The sequence below is a fragment of the Misgurnus anguillicaudatus genome, chromosome 14, assembly GCF_027580225.2.
Source record: "Misgurnus anguillicaudatus chromosome 14, ASM2758022v2, whole genome shotgun sequence".
Lineage (NCBI taxonomy): Eukaryota > Metazoa > Chordata > Actinopteri > Cypriniformes > Cobitidae > Misgurnus > Misgurnus anguillicaudatus.
In genome coordinates, this window is record NC_073350.2 from 20,904,591 (window position 1) to 20,921,330 (window position 16,740).

The 16,740-nt window shown below is 38.6% G+C and overlaps 1 protein-coding gene across 2 annotated transcripts in view; it reads right to left on the reverse strand.

The window, feature by feature from the left end:
* The window catches only part of pik3c2b (phosphatidylinositol-4-phosphate 3-kinase, catalytic subunit type 2 beta), a 64,176-nt gene that overhangs the window by 14,307 nt on the left and 33,129 nt on the right, over positions 1-16,740 (reverse strand). For both annotated transcript variants that reach the window (XM_055183858.2, XM_055183857.2), the window contains exons 9-15: positions 16,406-16,552; positions 16,061-16,094; positions 14,151-14,346; positions 10,958-11,080; positions 10,042-10,209; positions 8,896-9,007; positions 4,574-4,716 (exon numbers count right to left, since the gene is read on the reverse strand). In XM_055183858.2, the coding sequence (XP_055039833.2) occupies positions 4,574-4,716; positions 8,896-9,007; positions 10,042-10,209; positions 10,958-11,080; positions 14,151-14,346; positions 16,061-16,094; positions 16,406-16,552 (923 nt within the window). The remainder of the gene's footprint in view (positions 1-4,573; positions 4,717-8,895; positions 9,008-10,041; positions 10,210-10,957; positions 11,081-14,150; positions 14,347-16,060; positions 16,095-16,405; positions 16,553-16,740) is intronic.

Sequence of the window (16,740 nt, forward strand, 5' to 3'; positions counted from 1 at the left end):
GCGGATGTCCGACTAAAGAGGTAAACACTGCAAAGGCTCCCTTCCAAGAAAAACTGTTTATTTTGTGAATAAATGAAAGCCAAACAAGCTATAAATCTAAACAAACACTGAAAAACACGCTTACACTTATGCAAAAGCAGTTGTTTTCCCCAACATGCAATTTAAAGGAATATTCCATTTTCGTAAATTATCTGGATTTTTCTTTTACTCACCACCATGTCATCCAAAATGTTGATGTCTTTCTTTGTTTAGTCGAGAAGAAATTATGTTTTTTGAGGAAAACATTGCAAAATTTTTCTAATTTTAATGGACTTAACCAACAATTAATACTTAACTCAACACTTTTTTTAACGGAGTTTCAAAGGACCATAAACGATCCCAAACGAGGCATAGGGGTCTTGTCAAAAATGACAATCGTTTTGCTTGACAAGAAAAATAACAAATATACACCTTTAAAGCACAACTGCTCGTCTAGATCCGGTCGTGATGCGCTAGCGTGACCCGACGCAATACGTCATCACGTCAAGAGGTCACAGAAGACGAACGCGAAACTCTGCCTCAGTGTTTACAAGTGTTGAGAAAGAGAACCATTCCTACGTTGTTGTATGTCAACTGATACTAATTAATGTCTTTGTGTCAGTTTATTGTTTAAAATGGTCCGCAAATGTGCGTTTTATATATGTAACACGTGACCTCCCTACGTCACTATGCATTTACGTTAGGTCGCGCTGGACCGGACCTAGACGAAAAGTTGTGGTTTAAAGAGCATATTTTTTATTTTTCCTGTCAAAAATGACAACCGTTTCGCTAGACAAGACCCAAGATGCCTTGTTTGGGATCGTTTATAGTCCTTTGAAACTCCGCTGAAAAAAACTGTTAAGTGTTGAGTTAAGTATTAATTGTTGGTGTCTATTAAAGTCCAGTAAAATGAGAAAAATCCTGCAAGGTTTTCCTCAAAAAACATAATTTTTTCTCGACTGAACAAAGAAAGACATGAACATTTTGGATGACATGGTGGTGAGTAAATTATCTGGATGTTTCTTTTAAGAAAATGGAATATTCCTTTAATGTGCTTATTAGAATAACAAAATCTTAGTACTGGTGGTCCATGCAATTGGTAACCCTAAAACAGATCCACCATAGCAGCACCATTCAGCTATTTTCCCGCTGTCTTATGAATTCATGTTCAGGAAGTGGCTTCTCCCTCCAGGCATGACAGCCATAGGGCAGGACACTCGGATCACATTACCTCCGTGCCTGTTGGGCCACAACCATACAAAGTCATTAGACAGCCTAATATACTGGGGGAAGGGCTCAGAAAGCTTTACATGGTCACACCCATGCTCTTCATGGCAACATGCATGACTGTCATTTTAGAACTACGTATCCCACAATTCACAGGGGACTCAAAAAGTAGTATTGATTCCTGAATGCAATTGCCTGAGGCAAACCTGTGGTCCATCTGTGAATCAATAAAGAAAATGATAGCACAACTAGCAAAGATAATAGTACATTTCATAACTGTTGTTCTTGCTGGAACAAAGGCAAATTAGATACTAGATATAGGTTGAATTACTCCTTTATTGTTTGTCTATAAAATTCTGTTGATGGTCTGGCAGTAAAAGAAACACTCAGTACGTCCCTTAGTACTAGCCAGTAAAAACCTAGCTGAAGTCATACTTTTGTGATTTACTGTTCATCCTACATAATGAAAATTGATGACCTTGATATCTTTAATACTGACAGAGTGAGACCAAATGAAACATTAAAATTAAAGTGAAATAATTTACTAAAATCAAACCATGATGCTCCTACAAACCATGATGCTCCTAATCTCATAATTAGATTATGAGAATTTACCATGGTGTGGTAATACAAAGGTAAGGGTGTCACAATTTTTTTAATTGAAATCGATCAAAATTAAGGTCACAACCTCAAACTTCGGGAAAAAAAAAGAACCGTCGATGCTGCCACGCCCCCCATGTCACGTCCGGTCTGCTTGCCAAGCGGGGAGAGAAAAAAACATGTGTTGAGTGCTGCTAGTTAACCTCCTCTAACTTCGCTAGCTACAGCCAGTTAAAAGATAGCATGACAGATGCAGGAGACACCACGCGAGCGTCTCTTTACATGGGGAAAAAAAACACCACGCGCCTCCCGCCTTCAACTGAACTCAAATCACAGCAGAACGGCATCTGTGCCAGGACCGGTTGTTTCACTGAACTAAGATGTGTTTTCACAACAACTTATTTCAGTTGCTTAAGAGTTATGAAAACAGCATTTAAACATGACTTATTGGTGTATAGCCTCACAATCTCATCTGACGGTAATAAAAGCGTGTTTTTAAAGTGCAAAGTACTGACAGATGTTCATCTGACAGGAAGTTTTGTTTTATCAGGTATGTGCGTGTACCATATTTATCCACTGGCAGCATGACTAATATGGCAGGGCATCTCCAGGTTCAAGGTCAGATATTATAGTTCATAAAAGTGAAGTCTAAAAATGGCATAGCAACCTGTTCTTTAAAAAAAAAAGAGAAATTAAAATCTAGAACCGAACCGTGACCTTAGAATCGAAAATGTAATTGTATAGGGGTGTCACGATTGTCCAAATTCTCGATTCAAAGGTATACACAACTGTAAAAAGCATTTTCGGTACTAAAAGTCTAATATGACAATGGTGCACACTGTTCAAATATTGGCAAAAATAAAGAGATGAAACATTAACTTTCTGCTGGCACACCCCAGATTAGAGTTTACACTCAACGCGTTCACTCAACCTTTGATCCGAGAGCTGGAGACAATTTATGACTGAATATTTCCAGGCTGGAGTGGCTCCAAATTTTACACTGCAGCAAATGTTTTAGAGCTCCACTGAGTCCAAGCACCAGAGACGGATAAGAAAAAAAGCAAGCTGAGATAGAGGAACAGGGAGCAGCTGGAAATATCCACATCAGCTGCCTACAGCTGAAGGTAACAACAAAGTGATTATTGTAGAGCACCAAGCCCTACCGATTAAGCACTGTTTTCATATTGCAAAAACGGGGAATTGAAAAATAAAGGGCTGTTATGAACACTCCAAACCAGGTTGAGTCACTAAATTCAATCTTTGACATGATCTTACTCCAATATATATTTACAGTATATAGGTTGATTTTATGTAGAAAACAGTAAATGACAAGTACAACTTTAGCTGGACTTCACAGATTGGACCATGTTGTCATTTAAACCTCCTCCCCTCCCCGTCTGATCTCATGCGTTAACCCTTGACCATATACAAATGCTGCTGTTCTGATGGGATCCATTACTAACTGGCTTAATACTTTCATGCACATCTGAGATCAGCTTCAATATCACGGTTTGTCCAACCTCTGCTCCCATGTGAAAGCAGAATAGAGATGTCAAGCCAAAATAAGAACAATAAGTAACAATAGCTTAAAGGGACACTCCGCTTTTTTGAAAATATGCTTATTTTCCTCTAACTCTAGCTCCCCTATAGTTTTTTAACAATTGAGTTTATTGTTTTGGAATCCATTCAGTCGATCTCCGGGTCTGGCGGTACCACTTTTAGCATAGCTTAGCACAATTCATTGGATCTGATTAGACCATTAGCATCACGCTTAAAAATTTCTGTATTTTCCTTCGATAAGTTGCAATTTTCTAGGCTGATATGGCTAGGAACTATACTCTCATTTCGACTTAATAAAGTACTTTGCTGTCATACCATGGATGCAGCAGGCGCAATTATATTACGCAGCACCCAAAAATAGTCCCCTTGGTAATTTTTAATAGTTGGGGACTATTTTCGGGCACTGCATTATTGCATCTTTAATTTTTCCGTCGTTCTTAGTACACGACGTAACTACAGAAGAGAAGTTTTAAATAGAAAGAATATTAAAACGCTTTGATTAATTTTGAGTGTGATGCTAATGGTCTAATAAGAGTCAATGATTATGCTAAGCTATGCTAAAAGTGGTAACGCCAGACCCAGAGATCAGCTGAATGGATTCCAAAACAGTAAAACTCAATTGTTTAACTTTAGGGGACCTGGAAAATAAGCCTATTTTCAAAAAAAGTGGAGTGTCCCTTTAATTTCAAAATATGAGCCAAAGAACTCCAGATGCACCTTGAAAACAAAGTACTTCTGGCAGTCCTGGGAAGAGCAGTTTTATGTTACTGGTTTGCATGTTTTTTATTAAATTAAGCATAGTCAAACTAAACTCCTGTGATGGCGAAACAATCACACGCTCAACGTAATTCTGAAGAAAAACAAGCAGTGGAAAAGTTGCATATCCTTTATCAGCATTCACCAACCAAACCAGTTTACAGCGAGAAACAATATCCACTTTATACATCACCATTCCATGGCTGAACTAGAATGATCAAATGACATGTGAATAACAGCTTTCAAGTAGTTCAAAAGCTTAACAAAAACCCGATGAACTTCGTCTAGGAATACATATGGAAGACATAAATATAAATCATTTAAGATTCCTGTAGCTCAGAAACACAATGGAGAAAAAGCTCATAATTAGATCAGGACAGAGCAGAAGCTAGCTGTCAGACTGCTGACTCACCAGAAAAGTGACTTTTTGTGCAAGACGTCGTAGAGTTGCTGCTGGGTGACCTGGTCCAGACGGGTTAAGTCATACTGGGGACTGAACTCGGCGGCAGGGGGGGTGCTGAAGTGTACTTCAAATGAAGAAGTGGGAAAATCCACCTAAAAAAATACAAGAAGAGTTTTGCTGAAAATGGGTAGTCATTTGTTTTAATAATGGAAGGTGTATATGCTCCCAGAAGAACTGTGAACCGTCAAAAGGAAGATGTATGAGCTTAAAAGGGACACAGTGATATTGCGCAGTGCCCGAAAATGGTCCCCTTGGTAACTTTCAATAGTAGGGAACTATTTTCGGGCAGTGTGTAATATCATTGCGCCTCCTGCAGCCACAGTATGGCAGCAAAGTCCTTGACTATTACGTCAGAATGAGAGTATAGTTCCTAGCCATATCAGTCTAGAAAATCGCAACTAATCTTAGTACACAATGTAACCACAGAAGTGTCAAGTTTTAAATAGGAAAAATATCAAAACTCTTTGGTAATTGTTAAGCGCAATGCTAATGGTCTAATCAGATTCAATGGATTATGCTAAGCTATGCTAAAAGTGGTACCGCCAGACCTGGAGATCGGCTGAATGGATTACAAAACAGTAAAAATCAAATGTTTAACTCTAGGGGAGATTGAAAATTAGCCTATTTTCAAAAAAAAGTGGAGTGTCCCTTTAAAAAACAATGATACATGGCAACACTTGCTTCATTGGACCCTTTACGGCATGGCTCCCACTATACAGAGACTTCATACCAATTGTAAATGCAGTTTTCCTTTTTGTTTTGCAGCAACACAGTAAAACACTACATGTTTTTGGGGTTTCTGTAGAGGTTTGTAACAGATTTTGTCTTGGCAATAGCAAATGGACTGATTTCACACATGCTGCAAGAAAATTAACAAGAACCCACAAGAACATTAAAAATTCAGAAGAGGAACAGAAAAAATACAGCTTTCACATTTCTAGTTATACTTGTCTCAAATTTACGACCCAACTGAAACAAAAAATAAAATTTGGAGGTTTATGATGCAAAGCAGTTGATGAAGTTCACCATCACAGCTGGCAGCTGTTAATATGCATGTTGAAAGCTGTAACAAAGATCCTGGATGGGTATAAGCATATGAACATGAGAGCCTTTTTCCTTAAACAAGCCAAAAAAAACACTAATGCCACAGATCTAACACACACTGAGAACATGGGCTGCATGGTACCAGGAAAGGGCTTGGGCATCTTTCAGTTCAGATTGAAATCCAGCCAATCATTATTGCCAAATGCTTCTCAGCATCACACTTCAGCCATAACCAGAGCAAAACATGTTAAAGCTAATCAACACCAAAAGTCTCTTATCAGTTTCAGGACATGAAACTAAATGATCCATCTGGAACGATTATTATGCATTGAAAGAGCCTGCAGGGAAACTAGTTCAATTGACCATCTTGCAACACCCCAAGCAGCTTTATGGCAAATCTGGATAACAGGTACAAAAGTACAGCTCCCATCTACTTCATGGTTTTGTAGATTTCATAATATGGTATGATCGGATCATACCTAAAAGAATAAGTTACATACTGTATTAACAAACAAAAATCATCCTCTATTCCTTTTTAAATCCAATCAGTGTAATATTAAAGGTAGGATAACACATTTTGAAAAATGCTAACGGTAGCCGACTAGCAATGAAATCACGATCCCACCCTCCATTCAAATTGCCATCCAAAGTCACGCCTCTTTCAAAACACATGAACACGCACAGATCAGATGGTCACATCTCATTCACCAGTAAGAAAACTTTACAGTACAAAGTGAATAACATTACCAAAATAACCAACATAAACAACTGGTTAACATCAGAATAAAATAAAGCACATTTTCGGTTGTGTAGACGTAGTAACTATATCGTTGCGCTAATCCATAAACAAACGCAAATTTCATAAGCAACACAATGTTTCATCAAAGTAGAATGTCTGAATCCATCTCAATACAAACATATTGCGTACCTAACGTTACCTTACCAAAAAAAACATTGCAACGACCCTTTCAGACCCGTTGCCTCCTGCAGCTGTTTGCATCTCGCGGTAAAGCAGTAAAGTTACTGATGTTAATTTGGGTTTTTGCTATTTGCTGATCCTGGCAGTTTTTGCTGTTGTTGTAATAAAAGATTTCTTTCGTTTTGTGTCTCCTGTGCAGGTTGTCAACTCAGCAGAAAAGTTTGCCGTTCTCCCTCTGTTTACAGACGGGAGGTGAGCGCACGTGAACGTGCCGATGACGTATGGTGTCTGCGTGAACAGGCTGTGCGGTGGCATTCAAATTACACTTACGGATGAAGGACAAAAAAGTCAACGTCCGTTCGGACCGAGATCTATGATTGGTTGAACATTTTTTGGTCCTACGCCTTTCACAGATGACATAAATTTCTACAAATACATTTAAACAACTTAACAGTGACTGCTATCAGAATGTAAGGAGACTTTTAACCAGCATAACTAAAAATGCCTGCCTGCATTCACTTTTATTGTCAAAATTACTTTTCCTTCCTAAAAAGACAGCAACTTAGTAAGTAGTGAAGTAAATTTTCATTAAGTGTAACTTTTCAAATTTTATACTTTATTTTAAACTTCATTAAGTTGCTATCTTGTTACATATTGAAGTTTATCAACAGCATATAACCATTTTGTCAAAAGCCGAATCACTAGACTGGCAATGTGGAACTTGGCTAGGTTTAACCGATTCAAAAAGAATTGAATGAAAAGTGAAAACCAAAGAAGAAAAAAATGTGAATTAGGTCAGAAAGATGTAGAGGAGAGCTGCACAGGGCGGCACATGAAGAGAATCTGAAAAGAGCGAGTGCACGTTACTCAGGAGTCCTAATGAGTCCCAGATGTGCCATTAGACCCAGATGCATCTTGCTGGTGGGGCAGCTGAACGGGCAGATTGCAGGTCCCAAATGAAGAGAAATCAACCACACACATTCTCAAAACCTGAATAACCCCTGCAACTTAATGAATGACAGAATCTACTGAATAGACACAGGACCAGGCTGCACTCCCAGTTTAAACTGCACAGCCCACTGACCTCAGACAAAGCCATGCCATTCGACTACAAAAGTGGCCTTTTGGCACTGCCATGGGTTGGCTTGGCACAGGCCTAGAGCAGAAAGAAGAACAGTGTCTGTGTAGTGGGAGGCCAATGCAGGGGTGGGAATTTTATAGAGACCAGGACAGTATGAGGAGAAAACCAGTCGTGCAAGGGTTTTCCACAACAGCAGAGCAGTGCTGTTTACAGAGATCAGAGGTGAAACGTCACGTCTAAATGTGTGAAGAGGGGATGTGGTGACTCATGATTTCATGCAACACTGCGGTGACAGCTCAGGTGCTTACACTGCGTCTGAATCTTTGACAAATTAGTCACATCTGATTCAAAATAAAAGTGGCATTTCTGTGTGATACTGCCAAATAATTGCCAAACTGTTGTATTGTGCAGTTTAGGGTTATAACAACGCTATAATTGCAGTATAATTATTGCAAAGTTTAATGAATTGAATTTCCAAGGAACACATATACTGATAAAATGCATATCCTTAAAATACACCAAGTTGCTTTGCATAAAATGATCCGCCAAACGCATACATGTATTCAATGGCACTGAAAAAAATAGGAATAAAATCATAAAACTGGTCTAGCTGTTGTCGTTTTGCCTAAGGCTGTTTAGATGTGCATCAAATTTTTCAATTTTCGGTCTCTGTTTCTCTCTCTGCAAAGCTATCTGACCTACTTTTAGGACCTTTTGCAGGCAGAGGGACAACATTTCCTCTAGCACACCAGCCCAACCCTATTACCAAAGTTAAGAGCCAACTGCACAATATACCTTCAATACAATGACACACCTCAGCCAAAAGACAAAAAGCATATATGTCTAGACAGATAAAAGATTAAGCTGTTAAACAAACTGCTTTCCTTATATAAACATCTCAATTAAAAGTGTGTGCGTGTGTAGCCCAATTAATTTTTTGGCACCAAATCCATCTTGGTTGCATGTGCACATGCATAAATTACACTGGGACTGGAAAAAAAATACTTATCTTTAGGCCTAACAATAGCTTATTCAGCACATCACAGCCTCTTTGATACAAGACTAATCAACCAAAATAAAAGCAAACACTTAGACTAAAGTGGGTGTGCAAGTTCATGTGGGTGTATTCCTAAGTCGTCGGGTGAGTCATAACTGTACTAAATTAAGTAGGATATACATAAGACAGTTAACTGTATAATACAGTCTGAAGTGAGCAAAAAGGCCAACCTGGAGGATGACGCTGTCTGGCTGGCTGAAGTTGGGCATGCTGGATCGAGCGTTTCCACTGCCTGGAGTTGAAGGCCAAAGACCCAGCAGCTTCCTCCCACATGTCAAAACACTAAGGAAGAAGGACAACAACCATGCTTAAACATCTAACATCCGTTTACCTATGCGGAAAACAAGCAACAACAGGATACGGACAAGGATGAAGTATAAATAGATACATGGGGCTCCCCCAAGTTCAAGTTTTTACATTTATCTTACAAGCAAGTAGCCTGGCTCCGCCCTCCTACGTGCTTCCGCTTAATTTTCATTTAGCTTCATTACTACGTCAGGGACTGCTGTGTAGAGTTTCGCTTTCTCCTGCAAAAATCTGCAGGTCCAATCAGCGAACTAAGAACGATGACGTTGAGGTCTTGCGTCAGTTTGAGTTGTAGTTCAGTAATGGCAGCGAAGAAAGACGTGAGAAAAGCTATTCGTCCATGGTTGCAAAACTGCCGAATATACAGAAGGTAAAGGCAGAGCAAGAACCAGGTTTGCTAAGTTTTGTTGGTTTGATGATTCGTACTTGTTGTTTCCGGCCGGTTTCGGCGCATGATATACGTCACGACCACACGTTAGCGATCGCCTATGGCAGATCCTGAGTGACTCTGTTGAAGTTTAAAATTATTGGATCTGCCCAGAGGGCCCTCTTTAACGCAAGTAACGCTTTGCAGTGGAGCGTGGCCAGACTCTCTGTACAAATGAAATGAATGTACGAGAGTCTGGTTGGACCAGGCTAACAAGCAAGGTAAATATTTGCGAAATGGATCCCGAATACAAATGCTAAAGCAAATATGTGAATCATCCCATCTAAGAGAAAATGTACTCTGAGTATAGTCCGTTTTATTACGTGTTCGCAAACGCACAGCCTTGCAAAGTATAGTTTATTGAAAAACATGTTTTTAATGTGTGTGGTGATTGTAGGCCACTAAAGGCTTGCAAAAGTTGGCCTGTTCTGATCACCACAACATGTTTATTATAGGAGGTGAGTATCAACAAGACTCTAGTGCTTAAAGAGTCTGTTTTCATGCCCTCCATTGAGTGATGCACTCCACACTTCATTCTAATGCAATTACATTTTCCACAAAAAATTGACAGATTCATGCTTACTGTCTGAAGTTGAACAATGGCATGGTGACCCAACCCAGAGCTTCCATATTGCGTTTTTGTTTGCTCTTTTCCTCCGCCCCTCCAGGGGGTGGTAAAGGGGTGGCGTAGAGCATCACAGTCAACTGCGACTCCCTAGGCAACTGGTTGATCTGGACGGGGAAGCAAACTCTGGATTTTCAAAAAGATAAATATACATAAAAATGAGATTAGTCTATGCAAATCAAACAGTATCCTTAAAACTAGCTTGCATCAAAAGCTTGTTTTGAAACACCTACACATTGAATTATAATAGTACATGTACACCTACGTATCCGAGACTAAATATATTCACCAGGCCGAAGGAAATAAACTACAATTGTCCACTAAAAAACAAACACGATACAATTACCTTACAAAAGAAGTACAATAATAGCCACAGGAAGATGAACTGGATGAGTTATTTTAAACCGGTCGTCTGATGTACTTGGTAAACAAACCAAGATCTAACATATGTTCAAAACATAGGGTCTTTGACCTTATATTATCAAGTAAGACCCTTTTATTTTTAACAATCCTCAACGAGACTGTACTTGGATTGTGTAGCTCAGTTGGTAGAGCATAGCATTATCAATGCAAAGGTCATAGGTTTAATACCCAGTAAACATACATTCGGATAAAAAAAATTCAGACTCGTAGTATAGCATAGCATTCCTTTAAAATGAAAAAAAAAAAACTAAAAAGGACACTAATTGTACCTACTGGGTTGATTGAAAGCTTCTTGTGATTCAAATTATTTAAAATCCAAAGATATGTGACATGTTTTTGAGTTGTTGTACATTGGAACTTTAAGGGGTTAAATCGGCTTTATATAAAAGCATCTGATAAATACATAAATGTAAATGTTATTTAAATATATTTGGGGTTGCCACGAGCTCACCTTTGGTCCCACACCACCAGGTGGAAGAGATATTTGCTGACCGACTGTTTACTGGTATGCTGGGGTGCACAAAGCTCCACCTCTCCATGGGTGAGTGAACAGGACAGGAAGAAATTTTCATAGCTGTTGATGCGTTTGTGAAAGGATAGAGCAGAAAGGGACAGACAGAAAGTGAGAAAAAATTAGAGCAAATGCCAGCTAAATTTACATCTAAAAGGCTTGAAGAAACACTTCACCCAAACATGAACTTGCTAGTTCCTTACCATCACGCCAATCACTTCTCTTCAAAGAACCTGACATGCACTAAAATATGCACTGTTTGTAGTGTATGTGGTGGTTGTAGGCCACTAAAAACTTGCAGAAGTTGGCCTGTTCTAACCACCACCACATGTTTACTGTAGGAGGTGAGTATCAACAAAACTCTAGTGCTCAAAGAGTCTGTTTTCATGCCCTCCACTTAAAATGCAATGAATAATTTAATTTAAAATGGACCCATTTTATGAATCTTTTGAAGCTTCAAAGCTCCAGACATTCACTGTGCATGTAAAAGCAACCGGTACTGCAAATTAAACTAACTTTCCCCCTGCATTTTCCACTAAAAAGAAACTTGTACAAGTTTAAAAAAACATAAGTCTAAGAAAAATGACGACATTTCCCTTTTTGGTGAACTGTTCCTTTAAATTATGCTCATATTGCTGCACCAACTTAATAAATGGCATATTTTTGCATTAGTTTGCACTGCTACTTTTGATCGTGAGAAAACCACAATTCCCGTGTGACCTGCATAACCGTTTGCTCTAGGATTCAGAAATAAAACCATTTAATTTAAACATGCTTTGTGGATTTACAGCTTAGTTAATAGTTGCGGACACTTTGCTGAAGTCTTCCTAATCTCAAAATTATCCAGTGTAATCCATCTTTCAGGCACAATGTAAACGCTTAAGAGATTTCTAAATGGGAAACAAACTCTCCAGAGTCTGATGTAAATAGCTTGAAAACATTCCCAAGCTAAATGGAATACCAAAGAGGGAAGACTATAAAAGCAAGAGGAATGCTAATGTTACAAGTTTGGAATACTAATCCAAGAATCCACTCCAAAAAGAAAAATAGCATTGCAAAGTAGTGCAGCAGTTCATACTATCCTTGAAAACCCATTTAAGTTGTGCTCACTGACACGAATTGCTTAAACCAGATGGCATGTAAGAGAGTCTCAGCCCTCCATCATCACTACACAGGTGCCTGGTCAGCCCTCTGCCTGGCCTCCACAGGTCAAAGGTTATGCTGAGTTCCCATACACTCTCCATTGTAACGACTTTGTTCCCCAGTCTGCATCAGTTTTACGGGGAGACAAAGAGCACCAGTCCAGGTCACTGGGCGGGAGAGACCATTCCAATGATGTGAGAGGGAGGGAAAAGGGCTGTATTATTTTATTACTGAACGACTGGGATGTGGTGAAATGTAGGGTTGGTCTACATCTGTCACCATGCTGATGGGAGCAGTTGCAACAGTTTGGTTATTTGGTGCTTCTCCGGGATAGCAAAGAGGGCGGAGAGGAGTGAAATAGAAGGTTCGGCATTCCCAAGAGATCTCACGCTCACCTCACCACAACGCTGAATAATCCCAATGGATTACTGATGGGGATCAGCAATGCAGACAGCTGGTGGATAGCAATGTTTCAGATTCCTCTACATCTGTCTCCACTACTGTCAGCTTTTCCTATTGTCTAATAATTTCCATAGCCCTAACAACCCAATCACAGAAGTATTATGAATTTATACTTAAAAAAAATAATTCTTATATTTGCTTAATAGCACTATGAAATTACCTTTTCCGGTTATAGTCCTAAAGATATTTAGAATTAGACAAAATTAGAATTGCTAATACTTTAAATAAATATAAATATATTTTATGGAAAATTTGATACACAGAGCGATTTATAAGTGCCTTAATTTTGTTCACTGTACTTGTATTTTGTCGTTTTTTGTATATGCCTAAACAACTGTATTTCTGTAGCACTTTTTAATTCATAGAATTTTTAATCAACTGAATGAATGAATTTGTCTACTTTCAACTTCGGACTTGTAAAATGGAGACAGTAAGATGCTAGAAACGAAAGCAAGTAAGATGATATCATTCTCAAACCTGTAATTCCAGATAGCTAGTCTGTTCGCGTTGGCAAAACACACAAAACAACACTACCACCTACCACAAAAGAACTCACTTGACCCTAAAAACATAATCCACTTTCAAATCCATTGTCTACAGAACATTCTTATATAAAAGTGCATTGTTTAAATGTTAATGATAGATAATCCAAAAATGAAACTTGTGTCAAAAACTCCATCATTATTTTTTCAAACCTGTATGAATTTCTATGATCTGCTAAAAACAAAAATACTTTGAGCAATGTTTGTAACCAAACACCGTTTTTTGAGCACCATTTACTTCCATAGTATTTTCCTACTACGGAAGTCAATTGTGCTCCTGCTTCCTGTTTGATAACAAATATCTTACCTTGTCTGCAGTAGAAATTGAACAGGTTTGAAACACATTACGACTATTCAGCATTGTCTTTTCTTCCGCGTCTGTTGTGAAGCGCATGCGCAAGACTAAAGTCATGTGACTGCAGTGACGCGGCTGACGTGTTATCTGGTGCGCCCCAGTTGTTGTTTTTTTTTGTGCACCAGGGCTACAGTATGAGGGAGACGCACGCTGTAAGATTGGGAAAAAAAGCACTTCGTAAACATGTCTGAGAGGATAACACGTCATCCGTGTCACTGCAGTCACGTGACTTCAGTCTCGCACATGCGCTTCACAACAGATGTGGAAGAAAAGACAATGCTGAATAAAGTTGTAATTTTTGTTATTTTTGGACCCAAATGTATTTTCGATGCTTCAACACATTCTAACTGACCCACTGATGTCACATGGACTACTTTGATGATGTTTTTATTATCTTTCTTGACATGGACAGTATACCGTACATAGATTTTCAATGAAGGGTCAACAAGCTCTCAGACTAAACATAAAACATCGTAAACTGTGTTCCCAAGGTGAATGGAGGTCTTACGAGTTTGGAACGACATGAGGGTGAGTCATTAATGACAATCTTTTCATTTTTTGGTAAACTATCCCTTTAATTTTACACAGTTTAATCTTGAGTATACAAAACCAAACAAGAGAAAGGCAGTACCTGGCAGCCCACGTGATGGGAACGCGATGAGCTGCATACACGTTAAAAGACAGAACGTTGGTGACCATTCCAGCTTCCTGTATGGGTGTCGTGGTTCTGCTGTTGTGTGGCATTGTGTGGAAATTAGCATTGAAAGTGCTACAGTACAGCTCCACGAGATCCAAGATGGCTGCAGTCAACTTCTCTACGATTTTCGCTGTAAAAGGAAAAAATAAAAGATCTATTATTGTACATTGCGGGTCACGGTATGCAAAACATCATACGAGGAACGCACATCGATATATTTTTACAATCTTTATATTTGGCTGTTGAATGTGACAACTATTGTGTATAACTGTAGTGCTAAACTCTTGTAGCACTCCACAGTCTCCCATAATCGCATCATTTCACACCAAATCAATATTTCATATCCATTTACTTGGCAAATGGCACTGTAATAAGCAAGATAATGTACAGTTGGCTAGTCATTATTGCAAAATAAATCCCCTCAGGATGATACAAGACCCCTCACTTACATAACCTTTTAAAAGATTGTGTGTAATGTATATCCACAAAACTGATCATTTGAATATCTGTCAGTAATAAGCCAACGGGAAAGAGGCATTTGGGCTTATAAGATTAAGGTTAATTGTGGAAAACTATGACAACGCCACTTTTCATCTTCCCCTTTAGGAAAATAAAATCGGATTTTAAATCTTCAAAAAATTGTTGCTATGGTCATGAAGCCCTAAATGGATAGAACAGCAGGAGAAATTTAATGCACCGAAATAGCACGGGGGCCAATAAAATTGGTACACGTTCAAGCTGCGCATCCTTCCCGTTTATTCCTATCTTTAATCACAGACTTCCTTGTTTCTTCTACATATACATACTCCAACAAAAAAAGACACTATCTTTCCCGGAGTAACAGAATTGATAATGTACTGATGCTAGACTACCAGTCAAGACGATTGAACAAAACTGACTAAACTTATATTTATAGGTTATTTAAACATTCTTATGTGATTATGAAAAAACATCACTACTTTACCATATATGAATTGCAGAAATTAAATTTATTCATTATACACTTCTAAACAAACTGCGTTTAAAGCCCGAACTATAGTTTTTTTACGTGTACGCAAACCTATGCACACAGTCAAAAACATAGCTTGCAAAGTATAGTTTAACTCGCCTAGTTGCATCGCCTGGGCTACATACTTCATTCTCCTGTAGGTGCATGCGCTACATACGCATACAATATATGCATGGTTATAAAAATCTGGCTTTACACGTACAAAACACGCGCAGTCTTCTGATGGCGAAAATTGCATCACACGCACTTTGTATACTTCAGCCTTAAGTTTGCAGAAATGTTGGCAAAGGGTGACTACTATGTAGATAAAGTTAAACATGAACTATACAAATTATGTAATAACGATGTTTAACCATTCGTATCATAGTTTTAATGACTACATTTCAAAATGGGAGAAATTGTGAAATGGTGACCCAAGTTTTAAAGGAAAACAACACTGTTTTTCAATTTTTTACTATGTTCTCATATTAACTTAGACTAATTAATACATACATAGCTTTTTTTAGTGTGTGCACTTAATCTTTGTACAGCACGTCGTGAATGTGTTAGCATTTAGCCTAGCCCCATTCAGTCCTTAGGACCCAAACAGGGATGAATTTAGAAGCAACCAAACTAGATCCTTAGGATTTGGATCCTAAGGACTGAATGGGGCTAGGCTAAATGCTAACACATTAATGACAAGGTGTACAAAGATTAAGTGCACGCATTGAAAAAAGATAGGCGTGTATTAATTAGTCTAAGTTAAGGAAAGAACATAAAATATTAAAAAGCAGTGGTGTTTTCATTTAATTGGCAAAGCCTCAGATTAAGGTCAGTATGACAAGCAATGCAGTACCTCGGTTTTCTTTCTTTGCCAAAACACTGACATCCTATGATGGGAAACAGAAAAAAACATACATAAGCACGCATAATAGAAAGCACCAAACACAAACTGTCATTTCTCTAATGGAAACTAAAACCCCTACGGACCAAAAAAAATAGCTTGCATGGTAACGCATTTCTAGGAAGATTAGCAGTTTCAAGTGTTAGCAGTTTAAGCAGAACGGAAAACCGGTCTGTCTGATGATTTGAGGAACAAGAAAACAGCAGTGTTGCAGAAAAGCATGTTAATGTGTGCTTATTAGGTTTCCAAAACACTTCTCATGTTGCGTGTGTACGAGACCGTGTTCAAAGACACAACCTTCTGCACTTTAGGCTGTAGTCTACAGGGGCAGGCTGGCAGCTGGTTTAGGGCAGCAGTGATGTCAGGCGTCTCGACAGCTGCTAGTGAACTACACAGGGCTTTCACAGACTGCACTAACCGCTCCACATGCAACGACAACTCGATCTGCAGAAGAACACAAACACAAGAGTGTTAGAGGGAAAAACAAAAAACTAATATATAGCATTTTTACTGCTTAGCCTAATATGAAAAGATGCTTTTAAGTGAGGTATTGGCATGTTAATTGTCGAAATGTAAATGTACTGCCAGTATCGAAATGCTGTTCATTTAAAAATGTCTATTTAAAAGTCTTC